The 21894-nt window shown below is 43.7% G+C and overlaps 2 protein-coding genes across 2 annotated transcripts; one reads left to right on the forward strand and one right to left on the reverse strand.

The window, feature by feature from the left end:
• The first annotated feature begins 8243 nt into the window (after positions 1 to 8243).
• LOC136513377 (cycloartenol-C-24-methyltransferase 1-like) lies at positions 8244 to 16957 on the forward strand. The gene is made up of 12 exons (XM_066507386.1): positions 8244 to 8277; positions 13830 to 13896; positions 14265 to 14338; positions 14521 to 14605; positions 14697 to 14752; positions 15019 to 15073; positions 15166 to 15213; positions 15575 to 15658; positions 15769 to 15969; positions 16391 to 16516; positions 16696 to 16793; positions 16900 to 16957. Exons 2-12 carry the CDS (start codon positions 13894 to 13896, stop codon positions 16955 to 16957), a joined length of 888 nt encoding a protein of 295 aa, XP_066363483.1. The 5' UTR covers positions 8244 to 8277; positions 13830 to 13893.
• Positions 16958 to 19995: 3038 nt separating this feature from the next.
• LOC136511289 (putative cyclin-dependent kinase F-2) lies at positions 19996 to 20866 on the reverse strand. Its single transcript, XM_066505413.1, has 2 exons — positions 20857 to 20866; positions 19996 to 20492 (listed from the first exon to the last, which is right to left on the reverse strand). The coding sequence occupies exons 1-2, from the start codon at positions 20864 to 20866 to the stop codon at positions 19996 to 19998; spliced, it is 507 nt and encodes a 168-aa protein (XP_066361510.1).
• Between the last annotated feature and the right edge of the window lie 1028 nt (positions 20867 to 21894).

A 21894-nucleotide genomic window follows, 5' to 3' on the forward strand; every position in this document is an offset into this window, starting at 1 on the left:
GTGGGTGCGCTCGCGCGCATCCGCTGATGAAACCAAACTTCACCCGCTGGCAACACGAAACCCCCCAGACGATTCTATCCGAATTGCCCAGGAGGCCAGGAGCTCGGGGGCTACATCCACGGGTGCGCTCACGTGCACCCTCCATTAAAGACAAAAATCCCCTAGACGATTCTACCCGAATCGCTCGGGGGCTTGGGGGCTCCTGTCGGGTTCATAAACCTAGGGTCCCTCATGGATCGGCTTCCTAGTAGAGGCTTGGCCTAGTAGACGACGTTGCGAACAACGCGCAACTCCTAGACCGACCCAAATACCTAGATAGGCCAGAGGGACGATCTAATCTCCGACCGGAAGGCCTGGCCGAGGAGGAACGGCGTCCGCTTCTGACTCTGGTCCGCCTCTCCACCCGGAAGGCCTCACAAAGAAGGAACAACGCTCGCTTCCGACACCAGCCCACCTTCGGACGGCCTCTCCAACCAGAAGGCCTAGCCAAACACCACTTTCGACTCTGACCTGCGTCTCCGACCGAGGATGCACCGAACCCCTGCTTGCGGCTCCTCTCCGACTAACGCAATCAGAGCCGACTGGGACCAACCGACCGGGGATGCCCGCTCAGTAAGGACCAGGAAACGAATGGAGAAAGTAAAGGCAGGGCACCTAAGTCAACCGCAAAACCAAGGAACGTACTCTGTACACCTATAGAACAGTACCAACATGGCATGTCAGAAAGGGTACCCTACAACCTTCCTGGCATATCAGAGCCCAAGCAATGTTGTGGGCGTCGACATTTGCCCTACAGTGTTATAGGCGCCCTCAACTCCCATACCAGACAAACACGGTAAGGCTCCCCCCACATGCCTCTGGGTATCAACAGTGTTGTGGGTGCTAGCATTTACCTTATCAGGCGAACATGGTAATACCCCTCACATGCCTCTGGGCATCAACAGTATAGCAAGAACCGACATCTGCTATGCCGGAAGAAGACGACGCAACCTCCCACATGCATCTGACATTAACAGTATTATGGGCGCCTACAATCATCTTGTACCCGACGACATGGGCAACAAGACTTAGCATATGTACTCTCTCTCTTGTAAAGCCATCCCCTTCATCTATAAAAGATGATGCGCTTTCTCCCAAAGAGGATCCCTCAGTTCACTTAGATCGATTCATCCTTTGCATCTTTAGACACTCTAAAGCTACACATAGCGCACGCTCAAACACTTAGCACATAGCAGAACTCCCGTCACTCTCGGCCCTTCAGACCAGAGCCTGACCGGACCTCTTGTATCCCCATCTTTCTCCCTTCCGTTTGTAACCCCACAGCAAATTTCGAGCACCTGGGCTCAGGAATAAAGTCACCAACCGACTCAAACTGGACGTAGGGCACGTTGCCTGAACCAGTATAAACCCTATGTCATTGAGTGCTAGGCCACATCCGATCACAACGTACAGCAAAACTATAAATATTTACGGATTGGTCACTTTCTGCACCGATAGATATGTTTTGTTTGTATTGCACAACTAAAAAGTTGTTATTTATGTATGAAGTATATTGTTCATATTTACTCATTTCACAATTGACATAAGAATTGCAAACTATAAGGGGTGTTTGGTTCTCCCTCCTAAACTTTAGTCGATGTCCCATTGAATGTTTGGACACACGTATGAAGTATTAAATATAAGCTATTTATGAAAATAATTGTACAGATTGAAACTGTTTTGTGAGACGAATTTTTTAAACCTAATTAGTCTATGATTTGACGACTTGGTGCTATAGTAAACATATGCTAACGATGAATTAATTAGGTTTAATAAATTCATTTAACGAATTACTGACTAATTTGTTTTTTATTAGTATCAAACATCTCAAAACACCCTCTAAGTCTTTGAAAGGCAAAGTATTGTGCCCTGGCTTCGCCCTGTGCCTATTTCCTCCCGTCCACCCCGCATGCGCTCTTTCTCGCGCGCGTGTGACAATGACAACGACAACGTGACCATCGGGCGACGAGCACGCACAGGAATAGGTACACGCGCCGCTTGTCCACTTCTCTTCCCTTCCTGCTGCGTGAAACCGAGCTCCAGAACCCTAGCTTAAACTGCTTGGCTATCTGCATTTGGATCTGATCTAATGACAAGTGTATGCATGCCTGCTAACTTCCATTTTATATATTTTTTTTGCAAAAAATGATTGGGTGTACATGTATACACAGTGTCTTTACTAGGTCTCCCCCCCACCCACCCACCCACCCTGATTTGATCCATTGCGGTGGCGGAGTCCATGATGTCGAAGTTGGGAGCCCGGGATCTTGCATCTGGCCTCGGAGGGTGTCACACCCCATTGCCGTCGATGATCACCGCTGACATGAGGAACACAAGAGGAACAGTAGATCGGGAAGACAGAGGAAAGATTCCTACTACCAATGTCTGTATTCTAAAGTGTGATCCCTTACAGAGTTTTCACGGTGTCTCTTAAAACCGAATGGTTCTGCCCTTCCGGGCCCTCACATCATAGACTGGTATTACATAAATGATTAAATACGTAATCCTAAATAAATGACATCTTCCAGCGAATATGCTTCCTTCTGATAGTCCTTCAGACAGTCGTCGTTGTGGGCTTGACAGCTCCCCCCGCCGAAATGCCTTCTTGCCCCCAAACAGGTGCTTCTGGAAAGCGATGGCATAAGACGTTGTAGTCTTCCCAGGTGGCCGACGTTGATGGGAGACCGCTCCATTTCACCAGGACTTGAGGAATAGCAGTAGCACCCTTCTTGACCAGGCGACACTCAATGATGACTTCAGGCACCGCCACGGCCGAGAGAAATTAGGAACAAATGACTTGAGCTGGGAAATGTGAAATACCGGGTGGATTTGGCTGTCATGAGGTAAATCCAACCGATAGGCCACTTTTCCAATTTTCTCTAGGATGGTGTATGGCCCATAGAATTTGTAAGCCAGCTTGGGATAAGGTCGGTTAGCCACTATGGACTGGGTATATGGTTGGAGCTTAAGCAGCACTTGATCGCCAACCTAGAACTGGAGATCTACCCTTTTCTTATCAGCCATGATTTTCATTTGATTCTGAGCACTGGCCAAGTGTTGCTTCAGAGATTGAAGATGGAGCTCATGATTCTCAATGATCTCAGCAACAGTTGGTAATGTAGCAGGTGAGATCAATGGTGTGGCGCCCACAGTTGGTTCATAGCCATAGAGTGCTTTGAATGGAGAGCAACCGAGGGAGGAATGGAATGTGGAGTTATACCATAGTTCGGCTAAGGATAGCTAGGACTTCTAGGTTGTAGGAGCATCTTGGACTGAACACCTCAGGTACATTTCCAAGCACTGGTTGATCCTTTTGGTTTGCCCATCTGACTGTGGGTGGTAAGCTATGCTGAGAACCAATTTTACTCTGTAAAGCTTGAATAGCTCCTTCCAAAAGGCACTGACAAAAATTGTGTCCCTATTAGAAACAATGGACTGTGGTAACCCATGTAACCTAACCACATTATCCATAAATAGCTATGCTATAGAAGCTGCTGTATAAGGATGTTTCACTGCAATGAAATGAGCATATTTGGTTAATCTGTCCACGACTACAAGAATAACACTGTAACCTTGTGATCTTGGAAGACCCTCTATAAAGTCCATAGATAGATCCATCCAAACTCCTTGAGGTAATGGTAAGGGTTGAAGTAAACCTGCAGGATGAGTGTTAGAGTGTTTAGCATGCTGACAGACATCACACTGCTTGATGTAGCTTTCCACAGCTTGTTTCATCCCCTTCCAAGAAAAGTGATTTTTCAGTCTTTGATATGTGGCAACAGTGCCAGAATGTCCACCAATAGCTGTGGAATGAAAACTAGTAATAAGCTTAGTTTGTAGTGCTGCATTGTTGCCAATCCAGAGCTTGTTATGGTGTCTGATCAACCCATTATCCAGACTATACCCTGCTGGATCAGGGCTAGTAACTACCAACTGTTGAAGCAACTGCTGAGCTCTAGCATCTGTTGTATATGAATTGATGACCTCCTGGACCCAATTAGGCTTGACCAAGGAAACTACCTGTAATGTATGGAGATGGGGTACTCTAGACTGAGCATCAGCAGCTACATTCTCCTTGCCTTTCTTATAGACAATTTTAAAATGAAGTCCCATGAGTCTAGTCATGGCCTTCCTCTGCATTTCTGAGTGAAGATTCTACTCAGCAAGATAGGATAGGGATTTATGATCAGTTAAGATGGTGAACTCTTGCCTCTGTAAGTAATGTTTCCATTTCTCCACTGCCATAATTAAGGCTAGAAACTCTTTTTCATAAATGGATAGCTTTTAATGTTTCTCTCCTAGGGCCTTACTGAGATAAGCAATGGGCTGGCCAGATTGCATAAGAACTGCTCCAATTCCTTCCCCACAAGCATCAGTTTCCACGGTGAAGGGTTGCTGAAAATTTGGCAGTGCTGGGACTGGAGTAGTTGTGAGGGCTAATTTGAGCTTATCAAAGGCTTCTTGAGCTATTGGGGGCCACTGAAATTGCTTGTGTTTGAGTAAGTTGGTGAGTGGTTTGGCCATAACTCCATAACCCTTCACAAATTTTCTATAATATCCTGTGAGGCCTAGAAAAGCCCTAAGCTCTGTCATGGTTGTTGGTTGGGGCCAATGTAACATGGCATGAGTTTTCTGAGGATTAGTTGCTACTCCTACAGCTGAAATGATGTGACCCAAATACTCTAGCTGTGTTTGAGCAAATGAACATTTGGATTGTTTAAGGTATAACTGATTGGTCTGCAACACTTCCAAAACTTGTTCTAGATGCTTCAGATGTTCAGTGAATGATTTACTGTAAATGAGGATATCATCCAGAAATACTAACACAAACTTCCTCAGAAATGGCTGGAGAATTTGGTTCATGATGCATTGAAAGGTAGCAGGTGCATTGGTTAGGCCAAAAGGCATTACCTTGAATTGATAGTGTCCATGATGAGTCTTGAATGCAGTTTTATACCCATCTTCTGGCAACATTCTGACTTGGTGGTACCCTGATCTCAGATCCAACTTAGTGAAATATTCTGCTCCTTCTAATTCATCCAGAATTTCTTCAATGATTAGAAGAGGAAACCTGTTCTTGATTGTCATCTCATTGAGTTTCCTATAGTCCACACAGAACCTCCATGTCCCATCCTTTTTCTTCACCAACAGTACCGGAGAGGCAAAGGGACTGTGACTGTGTGTGATGAGCCCAGACTACAGCAACTGCTTGACTTGAGTTTCAATTTCAGTTTTGTGCTGTGGAGAGTAGTGATAGGGTCTGTCAATGATTGGAATAGCTACTGGTATGAGTGGGATAGAATGGTCATAGCTTCTCTATGGTGGTAAAGTTTGTGGGTCCTAAAATACTATTTGATATTTGGTCAAAATTGTTTGCAGGTCTAGGTTGGGGAGTTGGGTACTTGGAGTGTCAAGGTTGGGTTCAGAGGTTTGCTGAAGCATGACAAAGGCCCAGGTGTCATTGCCTTTGGTAGCCTTATACAGTTGGGTAGGAGAAATGGGTGTGGCTTGTAAAGGTGGGGTTTGTAGGCTTTGGATGGTGACTGTATTGCCATCATGTGTAAAGGTGAGGGTTTTGTTGCTCTAATCACACTGCATGGGGCTATGTAATTTAAGCCAATCGAAGCCAAGAATAGCATCATAAGGACCCATATCTATGACTACCATGTCACTATGGAGAATATGACCTTGAATATACCATGGCAGATTAAGTACCTTAGCTTGTGCATTTAACTGTTGCCCATTGGCTAGCTTCACAGTTTTAGTAGTGACTGGTATTGTTGGTAGATTGGCCATGGCCACAAAACTTGAACTGATAAAGCTGTGTGAGCTTCTTGAATCCAAAAGGACTAGCATCACTTTGTTCTTCACCAGAGTTCTCAATTTGATGCTGTTATCAGTGTCAGCACTTGAGAGGGCATTGAGGGATAGCTGACAAAAGTCCTCAGCTAAAGCATCTTCCACTGCTAGGGTATTGAGAACTTCTTCAGTGATCTCCTCCTTGTCCAGTGGGTTTACCACAATGGCATTCAGCTATGGTTTAGCACATTTAGAGCAGACATCCTGATGACCAGGTTCATACTTGTCCCCACAGAAGTAGCAGAGGTTGTGTGCTCTTCTATAATCCCTCAATTGTCTGAGTCTTGTGAGGCTTTGAGAAGATTGATTGTCATGCTTCTATGGCTGAAATCTGTTTGCAAGTGGTGGTTTTGTGGTTTTGGTCTTGTTCCTGTCAATTGTTCTCTGTTGGATCTTAGCAATCAAGGCAGCTCTGTCTACTATTGCTGGTACATGAGGTTCCACGGTAGCTCTAATCTCCTCCTTCAATCTATCCACATACTTGGTTGCAAAGAAGAGTTCATCATAGTGACAATTATGCATTGTAACATCAAATTGCAGAGATTGAAAGGCAGTAGTGTATTCCTCCACAGTGCCTGTTTGCTTGAGGGATAACAAGTCATCGAGGGCCTGCCTGAAATCATCAGCACCAAACTTGTCCAGTATAAGGGAATAGAAGGGCTGCCATGTAGGCGCTACATGGTTTTGCTTGTATGCTTGCCACCACTTGGCTGCATTTCCTTCCAGATGCATCACGGCAGCTGTGACCTTCAAGGACTCTGTAATGTTGTATATGGTAAAATAGTTGCAGCAGTTGTCAATCCATATTTTGGGGCTTGTTCCATCAAACATGGGGAATTGCATTTTTGGAATGGAGTGGTGAGGTAACTGATCCTTGTTGAAATGGCCATGGGTTCTCTTGGATGTGCCTGGCTTGTGGTCATGAGTCGGGGCAGCAAACACATTATCAAACACGGTTTCTTCAGCTAAGACAACTGAGGCATTATCTGAACTATCCTCTAATTTTTCTTTTTCCATTTGCCTGATTGTCAGACTAGCCACTGCCTGACCATTGGCTTGCACTTGCTTGGCAATTTTCTTCTGTTCCTCCTGAGCTACCGTGACCTGAGTCTTTAGTTCTTGCTGAATGAGACCCAAATCATTGATCTGAGCGAACAGTAGATCAAAGTTCCCCATGATCTGATCCCACCTTGTATTGCCCTCTTCACTGGTCTTAGACATAGCTTCCAAGATAAATTGGGTCTGCATGGATGGTTTCTTGGGAGCCGTTGTGACTGATACCGAGGTGCAACAACGGGTTTGGTAGCCCTCCCCCTTAGCCTGTTACACCTGAACTCGCCGACTACGCCCAGAAGTGAGGCACCACCAAGGAATTTTACACAGAGACCTGCTCTGCAACCCGAGTGTGTAGACACTTCTTCGCCTTCGCCACCGCACAACAATCAGCGTTGTGAGACTACGGAATTTCACACGGAAACGATGTTCCGAAACCCTCATCTCGACTGATTGCTTGCTAATGAAGGATAGGGAGCAGAATGATGGCTGTTCACAGGTTCTCGCCGCCTGAACCAATGAATTGTTGATGTTGTCTCCCAGTCGAGTGATGTGCCGTAGATCGATCGGATCTGAGTGATAGGAGGGGTGGATTGGGGCTGTGGTGGTGGATCTGAGTAGGGATGATAGTGAGGTGGTGGTGGTGGTGGTGGAAATTGCAGAGCTCAGGTGGAGTAGTGCCACTGCCGGAGCCGACCCAGTTCAACCCAAAGGAGGGACCTCTGGTTCCTTCCGTCGAACACCTCGAGGGCGTTAACGGAGATCCCCTGCCCACCGGAATTACGAACTGCAGATCAAGGCGGCCGGTCGTGTTTCGTACCAAGACGGACTGAGCAACTGCGGTGAGGTGGGTTGAAGGTAGTAGGTTACCGGATGGTAGGAGTGTCGGCGCCGCTGCGAGGCAGCCGTCGCCGGATAACTAGCGCGAAGAAGAGCTTCGGTCGCCCGTCGCCCCCCACGCCGAGGATACGTCGTCTCTGATACCACTTGTCACACCCCGTTGCCGTCGGTGATCACCGCCGACGTGAGGAACACAAGAGGAACAGTAGATCGGGAAGACAGAGGAAAGATTCCTACTGCCGATGTCTGTATTCTAAAGTGCGATCCCTTACGGAGTTTTCACGGTGTCTCTTAAAACCGAATGGTTCTGCCCTTCCGGGCCCACACGTCATAGACTGGTATTACATAAACGATTGAATACGTAATCCTAAATAGATGACGTCTTCCAACGAATACGCTTCCTTCCGATAGTCCTTCAGACAGTCGTCATTGTGGGCTTGACAGAGGGAAGATCAACAAGGAGGAAGTCAAATCGGCAGTCGATGAGTGTGTATCTGAATCTCATCACTCACAGTCACATTTCTCTGTGTCCGTCACCCACCGATGTTCGTTTTGTGGATATTGTGAAGCTCCCGATGACGTTTGGGAATAAACGAACCTGAGGAGTTGACTGTACTTCAGGCCATATATAATTGCAGCTGCTTTCTGTTCTGTGGACTTACATTTCCAAGCATCAATGTAGTACTAGTTCGCTTGCGCCATTGCCTTCTGTTTTTATGTTTTGTAGGATAGTTGTTTAGATGATTTTCATTTATTTTTTAGATGTGGGCTTTCTGAATCAAGAACCGGCGTGCTTTGTGCCACAGCTCACCAACTAGTACTTGATGTCTACTAGTACATCACGTGCGCCATCGCGCACGCCGGGCAATTAAATGGGAAATCAAATGGTATAGGTAAGCATAGCAAGTACTGGTAAATGCAGCGCAATGGTACAAATTGTACTTATATTACATGGATGGATGTCATGAAGCCGGCAATTTTTCGAGTTGGAATGTTAGGGTAGTGTTACTGACATATTATAACAGCTCACACTATATGTCCAGCGACAGGTTATAGCCTGGCATAGAGTCTGGTACAGTGCAGTTAGCAGCAGGTAGGATTCATAGTTTTATAACATTAGATAGTGGGATCCTAGACTATACAAGAATGCTGACGACGAGGTTCAAAAGCGCCCAGGTTGCATGTCGGTATAGTAACTTAGGCAGCCAAGTTTTGAACCGGTGTTGTAATTACCACTGTACATTGTGTTGAAGATGAGCTTGGTTGTAGGCGTTGTGACGGCCATATACAAGGCGATGCACCAAGGGGTTTGACAAGCTGTACAAAATATCAAATAGGTTGAGGTGATAATAGCAGTGTTGAAGAAGGTGATTTTAAAAAACTATGGCAGTATGTATCTAAAAACCTGTATCATTTTTTCTGATTGCCTGATGATGATTTGCGTCCACCAGACTTGGCATGTGGTTTAGTATCCTGAGCTGTTGGCCTGCAAGCAGAGCATATTTATTATTGTTGAGAAGTTGCACAGAAGGATTATATGCTCATGTTGTAACTTATCACTTTAAACAGTTTTGCAAAAAACGTGAATCTCCGATTTATAGTTAGTGTTTAATACCTTTTTGCTGGGTTGTCTAGGTGGTCCTCTGGATGTTGTTCCTGTGTACCCCTATCATGTCCGATGATCTGGACGTCTATGTTGAGTTCCTGAGAGGTCTCATGACCAGGTTCAGTGAAGGTTGTTTGATTCTATAGGGAAAGTACCTGATCGACAGAGGTCGCTGAGCATAGTTAACATGAAGTCTGTATTCATATTTGTTATGTGTGGGAATGCAGGTCTAGCATCAGTATGTGCGGTGTACAGTTTAGGGGGGGGGGGGGAAGATATGATTTGTGGGTACAAAGAGGACAAACCTCCTCATGAGTAGATTGGTCCTCAAACAGCTTCCTCTTTGTAGGTTTCTTTTCAATATGGGTCGACGACTTTGCCGGGCTGGGAAATATAGCATGAGAAATTGCGAATCGGCAAGTAATGTTTGATTAATTAATCAGTGGTAAGTGTGAGCTGTAGTACTTTAAATATAGCAGGCATGTATAATATTCAAAGGCAGTAGTGCACAGCAGACCAATATAGAACAGTGGGCCAGTGATATAAGATCATCCGAAGCAATACTAACTGTGATGACGAAATAAACACAATTACACAATACTACTACTTTCATGTCACCAGAAGAAAAGGACGGTTGTATGTACAAGGATTTAAATTTATCAATGTGCATCGACCTGATGGTTTCATGTCGTGTTATCGATGATTTGCACGACGATCTTACACTACCAAGGTCAGTAGCTTACTAATGTCCCAGCAGTAAGAAAAATCTGTAGTAATCTAATTTTTAATGACTTACTGAGTGTAATAGGAAGATAGCAAGAACAATTTATTTTCATATATTCTGAGTGCGCTAATTTTGATAGCATAGCGTAAAATAGGTAACTCATGGGAAAAAACAGCACACAGTTAGATATTTCTGACAATGAAAGTGGTAAAGTAATTAATAATTGAGTTAGGAAATGGCAAGTCATGACCATTGTGACAGTAAGGCTGACACAAGAAAGAAGTCCAGATGTCTTGGTTGAATTTCATAAAACTTTTAAAGGTATGAACACTAATTCCCAGAGATACCATACGTGAAGCATCCTTCAGAAGGTCAGATCAAACCATCTCGTGGACTATATAAACCATCTATCATTCAAGCTATCTTGTGCAGCCATTGTTAAACAGTAGGCAAGTTTAGAAACGGATCTAAAAGTGCAGCAAAGTAGAAAAGGAGATACTTACATTCTAAACAGTAGCCATTGTTAAACAGCCATCGCGCGCGCCAGCAAGGTAAGAAAGGAGATACCTACATTCTAAAGACCACACGGGTCTTACAGAGAAATGTTAAATTTGCCAGTGCCTAATCCTGTTGAGAAAACCACGGCACTTCATAAATTTTGTGCAACGATATTAATTCTCGTAGAAATTTTACTCACACATATGCATGTCATAGGAACTTTAATGATTTCAGCATATATATATTAGTGTTAGCCACCTTGTGAGCTGATAATAGATAAAAAAAATTGAAGCTCCACAGCTTGATAATCTGATGGTAATTGACTCAACGAGCAAATTGCAATCCAAAGCTATGATATTCACAAAATATATCACGGCGTTGCGCCGAAATGGCAAGCGACATGATGAGCATTAATTGTGACCAATTTTAGCCTCCTTAAACAATAGAAGCTAAGCAAACAAAACATCTACCAGCACCAACAAAATCCAAACACATAACGCCATTAACAAGGCAATCACTTGACACCTCTCAAAAAAAGCTGTCAACTTGATTGGAAGAGAAAATGGACTTGTCCCTAATTTGAAAAGGTAGAGAAAACTACTAGAGCTCTTCTTTTTATGTTCTTTTTAAAGTTCAAAGTGATCCATAGAGGCTTACTTGCACCCAATCAAAGAATTCATTTGGAGTTTTTTTAAATGGCAAACTTGTTGCTAAAAATCGCAGTGGAAGACTCTTCAATATGAACACCTGGGGAAGCAAAGAAAACGATCAGTTTACTCCAGTAGTCCAGTCACCCAGCCAATGTAGACACACACCATAAGATTTCTTTGATCCAGAGACATTCCACTAAAGCAGCACAGCCATCATTATAAAATAAAAAGCACAGCCATAACCAATAAGCTAAGTATCGAATGGAAAATACAGACATAACGACATAAAAATAAAACATGTAAAATGAAATGGAAAACTAAATAAGCTTAGCATGGAAGTCAGAATGACTCACCCCGGCATATGAAACAAATTTAGGGATTTTAGTCACATTTTTCGGGCCCTCATAGTATACACCTGCAGCAATGAAGATCAATTTCGAGACTTGTGAAACCAAGCTTAAATTAGCTAATTAGAATATAAATCTCTCAAACTTGTAAGATCTGTCTTGTATGAAGGCTTGTGGCATAGTAGTCAAAATTTACATAAAAGGAAGCACTACAGATACATCAGTTTAATCTCTTGTATTACTCTGTAGTCTGCAGTACTAAAGAAATATAGACAACAAAACTATTTCGAGCATGTACCGCCTCCGGGTAGTTGACTGAAGAATCAACGGCAACAGCAGCACCAAGGCTGGGCCCGACTAACACCATAGGGCTTTTGATGTATGATTTCCAGAAAGACACATACAAGATAAGTTGTAAGGGTCACATCACTGTAACTAAGAAAATAACAGATCAATGTAAACATTAGATAGTAGCGTCGGTTCACGACAACTCGACAAGAACTGGCTGGTCTTAATTGGCTGAACTGTTAGGCATAGGGAGGAGCGGTGGGTGTGGTGTTCATACTCTGTGGTACGGTGCCTTTTAATGAAAAATGATAAGCAGCTCTCCTAGGTGTTCGAGAAAAAAATACAAAAGTGGAAAATAAACTAAAAACTATTGTAGCAACTCAGGAGGAAGTTGTGTATTTTATAACATGCCTGGCAAGGTCGGTGGTTCAGTTATTCTCATGCTAATTAAGTTGTTACTCTCATGGTAAGCAAGCTGTTGAAATCAGGTACTATAATACTCTAATGTTATAAGTAAGTTATTCAAATCAGCTACTATCAGTAATTGAGTAGCATTCTAGCTTTTGCCATATTATAATGCTCTAATGCTATAAGCAAGTTGTTCAAATCAGCTACTATCAGCACTTGAGTAGCATCCTAGCGTTTGCCATATTAGAATCAGGAAATTAGGTCACCACAAGGAAAAGTACACACAATGTGGCAATTAGCAAAAGGTACAGATAAGCGAAAGATGTCGAACAGAGAGAGCAGCGGCGCTGGGTACCGGAGATGGCGTGTAAGCGGTAACCCTAGCGCCCCCGCGCGCGTCGCTGTCGACGACCGAGGCTGACAGAGGGGCCCAGAAGGCGACGGATCCGGCCAACCAGGTGACAGATCCGGCCACCCAGCAGGCGGATCTTGCGGAGACGGGGAGGGCTCGCGGTGGATCCGGCTGGTCGCCGCAGATCCACCGCCTCCGTTGCCTGCGCGAGGTCGAGGCCGTGCTCTAGGCCCAGATCGCCCACCGGGAGGGGCCCCGAGAGCGGCCGCTCCAGATGTACCGCCGAGGTTGCTGACGTGACCTCCCCGTCGTCATGCACGGCCACCACGGAGGTTCGTCCGCCGCCAGAGGCCTCCGGCGCGTCAGGGCCTCCGCTGGCTGGCCGCGCGGCCGTGGGGACGACCGGCGACGGAGGGGCGAAACCCTAGTCCGCGCGATCCGCTGGCTTGCGTCGCGAGGAGGAAGTGGTGTGGTGGTGTTGTTGGTGGAGGAGGAGGAGGAGGAGGGACGCCGCCGCCGCGCGGAGGTCGGGCCACCGTCGAGGTCGCCCTGCGCGTTCGCCTGAGCCGCGTCGTGAGTCGGGAGCGAGGGAGGGAGAGAGAGAGAGCGAGAGAGCAGAGAGGAGGAGGGCGTCGGTGTCGGTGAGAGCCGCCGAGGGTTTCGTAGCGGGACCGGGAACTGTAGAGAGTGGTGGGGAGAGCAAGGGCCGTCGATCGGAAGATCGGACGGGGCGGGGAAATCAGGGCGACGTGGACACCCTGAGGAGCGGCCGAACCTCCCTGCTTTGATAATAAGAAATGTTGCCCTTGACCTGTACGGTGTACGGGATTGTTACCTATTCTCATGTTTAGTGGTTGGACTAATAAATGTGCATCTGAGGTTGTATGACCAGGATGTCACTATCTTAGCTTATCTTCTGGTGCAGTGTTAGCTCAACTTAGATCTCCACATTTCAGGTTAAGTTGTCAACCTGTCCTTTCATGCAGTAGATACCATTAAGGAGCATCAAAATATTCATTTTTGACCTTTGGATGAAACATACTGTAGAATCTGCTGAATGGAACTAGCGTCCTGGTTCATATCATGTCCCTTCCCTTTCAAAGAAATATCTGTCTAGTAATTGTGTTTATTTTACTCTGATTTTATTTTAAAATTATTTTTCAAGGTATGAGAAATATCATGGATATTATGGAGGGAAGGAGGAAGCAAGAAAGTCCAACTACACTGATATGGTAATAGGACCTTTCAAAGAGACCTTTTGGTTTTTACAAATTTGATGCCCCTTATTCTAGCTGTACTGTGGCTTTTTAGATAAACTGCACCTGCTAAGCTAAAGGTTTGCCTGCTTGCAATTCTGCTCAACTAGATTGCCTTGAGGATAGATGTTATTCTAAAAATAATGTGAAGTATTGGCAGAACACATCACTCTATTAAGTATTAACTGATCCATGGTGCTGAAACTGTTTTTTTGTTCTGCATGACCTTAGGATGAATGATAACAGCATTGGAGTGAGACTATGAGAGGCTATTTATTTCATAGTGTTTTATATACTGGAGATAGATAAATATCAGCAACTGATTTTTTTTCCTGATTTATTAGGTTAACAAATATTATGATCTTGCCACTAGCTTCTATGAGTATGGTTGGGGTGAATCCTTCCACTTTGCTCACAGGTGAGAAGACCTTGCAGAACCTCTCTTTCTGCTTAAAGAGAGAACTCCCTTGCAGAAAAATTATATGTTGGCCTTTGATTTTTCAGAATGAATAAGTGTTTTAGTGCCTACTCTAAAAAAAAGGTAACATAGGTTATGCTCACCAGTGGTCCATGGTAATTTAACTATGCTGATTATGTTAGATGGAATGAAGAATCCTTACGTGAAAGCATCAAGCGTCATGAGCATTTTCTTGCCCTGCAGCTTGGCTTGAAACCAGGAATGAAGGTCAGTTCTCCTATTGAAATCTGTCTGTGAATTGTTTTTTCTGCTCTTGCATGACTAGAGGATGTGTGCTTTCCTTTTTTTTTAACTGTAGGTTTTGGATGTGGGCTGCGGAATAGGTGGACCGCTGAGAGAAATTGCAAGATTTAGGTCAGATTCTCAAGTTAAAGTTCTTTGATGCTGGTGAATGTGATGTCCTTGGCTATAGCCTTTTAACAAACTGACCAATGCATTAGAATTGATTAATCTTTATCAGTTAAAATTTGGCACTTGGCACTTGTGGTCGATTTGCTTTGGAGGGATGGCACCTTCACTCTTTGTTTATTTAGAGCACTGCCTTCTTTCGTTTCAGTATTTGATCCATTTTCTGTTAAAGCCCCACGGCTAACTGAATCATGCAAATGGTTTTCATGCAGCTCAACTTCAGTTACTGGATTGAATAACAATGAATACCAGATAACCAGGGGAAAGGTTCTTTGAAACCACATTTTTAAACTACCACCTTTCATTGATGCACTAGTTATCATGTTGCTCTTATGCTAACACAACACTTTGATGTTCAGGAGCTCAATCGGTTGGCAGGAGTTAGTGGAACCTGCGATTTTGTCAAGGTATAGTTGGCCTATCGACTAGGCCACATTGCTTTCTTGGTTTAGCTCTTGTATGTGCTTGCTACTCTTGTATGTATCCTTTTTGCAATTGCTTTGCTGTTGAAAATAATAAAGTAATTAATGACCTTTTTCTGCAAAATTGCAAATCTTATTATGGTAACAGTTCTATGCATTTGCATGGCTGTATAAAGAAGTTGCAAGGTTGATGCTTTTAGATGGAGCTTAGAATACTGTCCACATTTTTCCATGTTCTTCTATATAAGTTAAGATGCTGTTCTTTTTTAACAGAAGGTTGCCTGTTGGTGGAGTTATTTAAATTACCGTTAAGCTAAAGGACAATGCTCATATTTCTCTAATGCAGGCAGACTTCATGAAGATGCCATTTGATGATAACACCTTTGATGCTGTTTATGCAATTGAGGCGACATGTCATGCACCTGATCCAGTAATAAGATTTAAATTGCTAATAAAATTGTCATTTCTGTAGTAAGATTTTTGATCGATCTTGATATCTTTTTTCTAATGGAAAACTAAATTAGTATTTTTGTTGCAAAGGTTGGCTGCTATAAGGAGATATACCGTGTGTTGAAGCCTGGCCAGTGCTTCGCTTTATATGAGTGGTGCATTACTGGTCACTATGATCCAAACAACGCAACCCATAAAAGGATTAAGGATGAAATTGAGCTTGGCAATGGCCTGCCAGATATCAGAAGCACTAGGCAATGTCTTCAGGCAGTCAAAGATGCCGGTTTTGAGGTAAGATAGACTATGTTGCCCCTTTTTATGATCATGTTCTTTACATTTCACATAGGGGTAAATACATATACACCATTGACAAAGCAATATACGACTGTTCTTTTTTTCTTTCAGATTGATATATTGTAGTTTTATAGCTTACCTGTGTACTCCCTCTGTCATGTAATATAATGCATTCTAAAAATTTTAAGACAGATTAAGAGAGAACACAAAAGACGCATGTGCCCTCACTTTATTTCCTAATAAGACGCTATCATCAACACGATTTGTGGTGATTAGCTGATAAATGGAAAGTATTTAATGCAAAATGGGTTTCTGCCTTCTAGAATGCATTATATTTGAGGATAAATTTTGAATGCTAGAATACGCTATATTACAGGACGGAGGGAGTAGATGTGTAAGTCGTTTTTTTTTCATGCAGGTTGTTTGGGATAAAGATCTAGCTGAGGATTCCCCCTTGCCCTGGTACTTGCCCTTAGATCCGAGCCGATTTTCCTTGAGTAGCTTCCGTTTGACATCTGTGGGACGCATGATTACTCGCACTATGGTGAGGCCAATAAATAGTTTATTTCATTTTTGGATACTTCATTTGTTAATTGTGCTATCTGATTTGTTCTGAACGATCAAATAAGTTATCATTCTCTATGTTTGGATGACAACTGACATTTAGGGGATAGTGAAAGATTTGTTGAATGGGCATTTGAGTCTCTTGTTGATATTTTTCAGGTCAAGGCATTGGAATACACTGGTCTTGCCCCACAAGGCAGTGAGAGGGTCTCCAATTTCCTAGAGAAGGCTGCAGAAGGTCTTGTAGAGGGTGGGAAGTAAGTCTGTTTTTTCTGAACCAGAAAGCAGAATCGCCAGCACTATCCTCTACATTTTCATTGTATCTTTCCAATTGTTTACTTACTGTTGTATAAATAACTACAGGAAGGAGATCTTCACGCCAATGTACTTCTTTCTTGCTCGGAAGCCTCTTTCAGAATAAGTTCTTGGAGAACGTTTCAGGCAACAGATGATTTTGTAAGATTTCGAAATCCTTGTTTTTCTAGTTCTGTGGTCAGTCTCTCAGTTACATTCTTGTGGATTTTCAGACAGAGCAAGAAGCCATTTTGAAGATTGAAGAAGCCAGGGGTAGGGTGGGTGTGGGGCTGCAATCAAGAAAATCCGGTTCTTCTCTGTAGGAAGAAAATTAGGGAAAAGTGCTGACTGTTAAGCTTTTCGATTGTTCAGTTGTTTTGTTGTGTGACGTTCTGGTCCAGCGTTCGGTCCTAGAGGGGTTGACTATGCTGTTCTTGGACTGACAATCAAATCGAATTCCTCTGTTTACCAGCGCGGCCCAGCCCCTCTCCGCCGGGGGTACAGGCCGCTCACAGTCAGGAAAGCTGCTTTGGTGGGCCAGCGTACGATGCTTTGTGGGCCTAATTCTTTCCTCTCCTGTTAGCTGGCTATAAGCTACTAGTTCATTATTCTTTTCTTCATGTTTTCATGTATGCCCCACTTTTTTCCATCCATATTTTGGCTCCGTTCGCTTCGCTGAAAAAACAAGCCGAAACACTGTTCCGGCTGATTTGTTGTGAGAGAAAAAACTATTCCGGCTAAAAAAACAAGCTGAAAAAGACAGATTAAAAGAGAAACGAACAAGGCCTTTATGGTTTATTTTCAATTGCGTAATGGTTTTATGGGGATACTCTTAAATTATTCTATTCTGAATATTCATTTGTTTTGTAATATCATCTTTTTAATTTTGGTCCTAGAGCATAATTAGCTGGCATATTCATCGTCTCCGGTTCTTTTTTTTCACGAACGTGCCCTTGTGACACGTGTTTCATCAAGTAGTAGAGTTACGGTTAGTTACATCTACATCAATCCTACGTAATCCATTGATTACCAAAAGACAGACAAACTAACAGGCACACAAACACAGATAGAGTTCTCAGATGGCTAATTTACAGAATTGTTTTGCGACGTTGCCAAGAGCAGTGGCAGCAAGCTAGTAAGGTGACGGAAGCCCGCTCTGACCCAAAGGTTGGCTTCGTCGATGCCGAAGAGCACAGCTGGATGCCTCGCCGCTGCGTCGAACGTCCTGGAGTTTCTTTCCTTCCACAGTTCCCAGCCAACGAGCAATACTGTTAGAGTACGTCAGGGGTCTATTGGACCTGGGTTGGCTGTATAGCCCATTAGTGTTAGGGTTACTTAGAGATAAGGGTCGCTTACTTAAGAGTCAAGTAAATCTCTCTATATAAGAAAAGGAGATGTATCGATTTAATCAAGCAAGAATTAAGAAAGAAAACCCTTCCCTCTTACCCAGCCGTGGGCAAACGCCCCACGGCCAGCTCTCTCTCTCTCTCTCCCCGCATCCCTAGACGTGAACAGTGCATGCGGTACTGTAGCGTCATGGGTACTGTAGCTGCTACCATCGGCTCTCCTCTCAATCCTAACAACCACATAACAAATACCATGGAGTCGAATCCTCTCGCCTAGCCGTTTTGGCAACCCTTTTCCTCGACGTCGTCCACCAAACCTGGAGTCGAATCCTCTCGCCTAGCCATTTTGGCAACCCTTTTCCTCGACGTCGTCCACCAAACCTAGAAAGACGCAATGTCCAGCAGCAAGAGATCATCAAGCCCAGGGAGTCTGAGGGCCAAACTCCAGACTTCGACACTGTAAGGACAAGCAAGCAGAAGGTGGTCTATTTCTTCAGTCCCCACACCACAGAGGACACAAAGTCGGTGCCGTCTCCGGTTCTCCGTACATGTAGGCCCCGTTCGGCTTATCCCATATTCGACTTGTTCGGCTTCTTTTTTTAGCCGGAACCGTGTTTTTCTCTCACAACAATTCAGCCGGAACAGTGTTTTTCAGCCAGTTTCAGCCAAAATTCTGCCAGCCGAACAGGGCCAAGTGTTTGCCCTAATGTTGCATGAGTAATGTTCTTAGTCTAAGGGATTATTCGTGATATGAACTAAGGCTATTTATGATTGCTGTTGATATAGAGTATGCCTCTAGTGCCCGTTACAACCTAGGGTCTTCGTTGGGTTTCGACCACTCTCGTTGAGTACTCCCTCTATTTCAAATTATAAGATGTTTTGAATTTTCTAGATTCATAGTTTTTGCTACACACCTAAATATATGTTATGTCTAGATACATAATAAAAGCTACGGATCTAGAAATGTCAAAACGTCTTATAATTTGGGACAGAGGAAATATGACTTTTCTCTCGCTCTGACTCCTCCGAAGAAGCCATACCAAACGGTTTACTATGAGAAGCTATTTGTAGTCCTCTGTAAAAAGAGGAATTAGAGTTGTTTCGGAGAAGCCACCGGCTCCGGTTCCTTCCGAGAAGCCCTTGGGATAAGCTCTCCCAAACAAGGCATTAATGTTTGCTAGGCAAAACCCATCATTCTTAGGATCACTCTATAAAACCGCCGAATTCCTGTGAACCTTAATACTGAACCCTAGCCCCCCATTCTATAGGCCTAACTTCAAAGCTCCAGGTGTTTGAAATGATACGTGTTTGTCTTATAGTTGTTGTTTTTTTGAGACTATAAAAAATGAATAATAATGTTGCTATAAATCCTAGAATAAATCTAAAAAAAATACGAGCACCTGACTTAATGCGGGTGGATAAGTTACACTAGTCACTACAAGTAATATAAGGCCAGTCTTAGTGAAAGTTTTATGCTGAGTTTCATTTGCATTAAATAGGTTGTCACATAGACATTTCTGATGACATGACAGTGTATTTAAGAAGAGAAAGAAGAAATGAGTTTGGTACGATTACCAACTATCTATGAGCCTTGAAATTAAATGCTCATAAAACTATGGAATAAAACTTTGCATTGAGACTAAGTATTTCATCCAATTTTCATTTCATTATTCTATATTACATGGCTGTTTTGGAAACAACGTCATAGAACTACCCATTGAGAGGGCCTAATTAACCATAAAAGCATGCACGTCACAAATAGGGATAACATCATAACAGATACACTATAATAATACATTACACCATCTTCTGTTTCAGATCATTGAACCTTCTTTGCAGCAGCAGCAGCAGGAGAAACTGAAGCCGTAGAGTCGATGTCTATGGTGAACCACGGGCTGCGGAGTGAGGCCGACGCCGACGGCCTCTTGTCGGCGTTGCAGGAGAGAAGCCGCTTCAGGACGTCGAATCCATCCGCGGACAGCCGCTCCTTGGGCAAGAGCTGCCGCAGCCTGTTGCGGTGGCGGACGGGCGGCAGGACCACCGTGCCGGCGAGCGGGAGGGACTTGAATGTCGGCCACGTCCTCTGCCCCAGCACGCCGAGCACGCTGAATATCCGGCGGAGCACCTCGCTGTCGTCCTCCCCGTAGAAGAGCGGCTTCCCGGTGAGGAGCTCCGCCATGACGCAGCCAAGCGACCACATGTCCACCATGGCGTCGTAGTCGGGCTTCCCCAGGAGCATCTCCGGCGCCATGTACCGCCGCGTGCCGTCCCGCTCGTACGGCGGCTGGTCGGTGATCGAGACGGCGAGCCCGAGGTCTGTTTGTTATGGAAACGTGGCTGATGATTTGTGATCAATGACTCGCCGTCACGAACTCACGATCCTTCCATTTGGAAAAAGAATATTGTTCTAGCGTAGGATCGGCTCAAATCAAGTCTTGAGTTTGATCAGATTTGGTTATAAAAACGTATCAGTATTTATAATATCAAAAAATTAGAACCATGGTCATAGAATACAATTTTATAGGGAATTTTATAATATCACTTATCTGATTGTTAACATAAATACCAATTCATGGAAGCTTAAAGATCGCATTAGCCAAAATTAATTAATCAAAATAGACACCTTTGATATGTGTGTGGCACAAATAAACTATTCATGTGCCAAATAACACAAACTCACCATGCACCATGTTTACTTCTTGCATCTTAAAAATATTTCTCTTCACACTTCCTTCTTACCTTTTTAATTCTCTCGATGATAAAAGAACTAGTCTACTTTCATGTGTATTAGGCCCTGTTTGATTCATGAGGCTAAACTTTAGCCTGCCTCTTTTAGTCACATTTTAGCCCTCATGGATCCAAATAGGAGGGTTAAAAGTGGGGGCTAAACTTTAGCCCACTCCTTTTTTATTAACCCCTCCAAGGTGGGCTAAAGAAGGCTAAAAGTGGTCCCTTCATAGTAAAAGACACATATTACCCCCACCCACCCATATTAGTCCCGTGCATGAGTATTAATTAAGGGCAAATGAGTCATTGTAGGGTATATGTCTAATCTTTAGCCTCTGGATCCAAACAACCCTATGGGCTAAACTTTAGCCTCTTTATTCTAAGGGCTAATCTTTAGCCATGGGCTAAACTCCCCATGAATCCAAACAGGGCCTTATATACACATGCTAGCCCATGTTTAAACGTGAGAGTTATGCACGACATTTCAAGCACTATGCATGCCTTTTACTGTCACTTATTATGCATAAGTTACTTGGTTTAGCACTCACCTTAATTTCCACTCCAAAGTGAATAGCCATAAACACATGCGTGCTTTTGCTTAATTACCACTCAACTCAAAGTTAAATAGTTATGGCTAGCACCGTGCACATTAAGCCTGGGCACGAAAAACCAAGAACCGAACCGAACTAACCGAAACTGAAATATTCGGTCCCAGGTTCGGTTCCAGGTTCCCAGAAACCAAAATTATTACGATTAATTCGGTTCCAGAACTCGGTTAACCGAATTGACCTGAAATAACCAAACTAAGCTGTTGGACCTCTTGTTTTTTTACTGCAGGCTTGAATATTGCTCTATACTTGAATATTTGAGAGAACAATAACATATATGTGTTGTACTGTTGTTTTATGCTGCATTGCTGTTTAAATTGTCCCTTTTGACTGCATGAAAATCAGGCAAAATGCTGCCGAAATTTGCAATTGAATGTGTTGTT

Source organism: Miscanthus floridulus, chromosome 16 (assembly GCF_019320115.1).
Source record: "Miscanthus floridulus cultivar M001 chromosome 16, ASM1932011v1, whole genome shotgun sequence".
NCBI lineage: Eukaryota > Viridiplantae > Streptophyta > Magnoliopsida > Poales > Poaceae > Miscanthus > Miscanthus floridulus.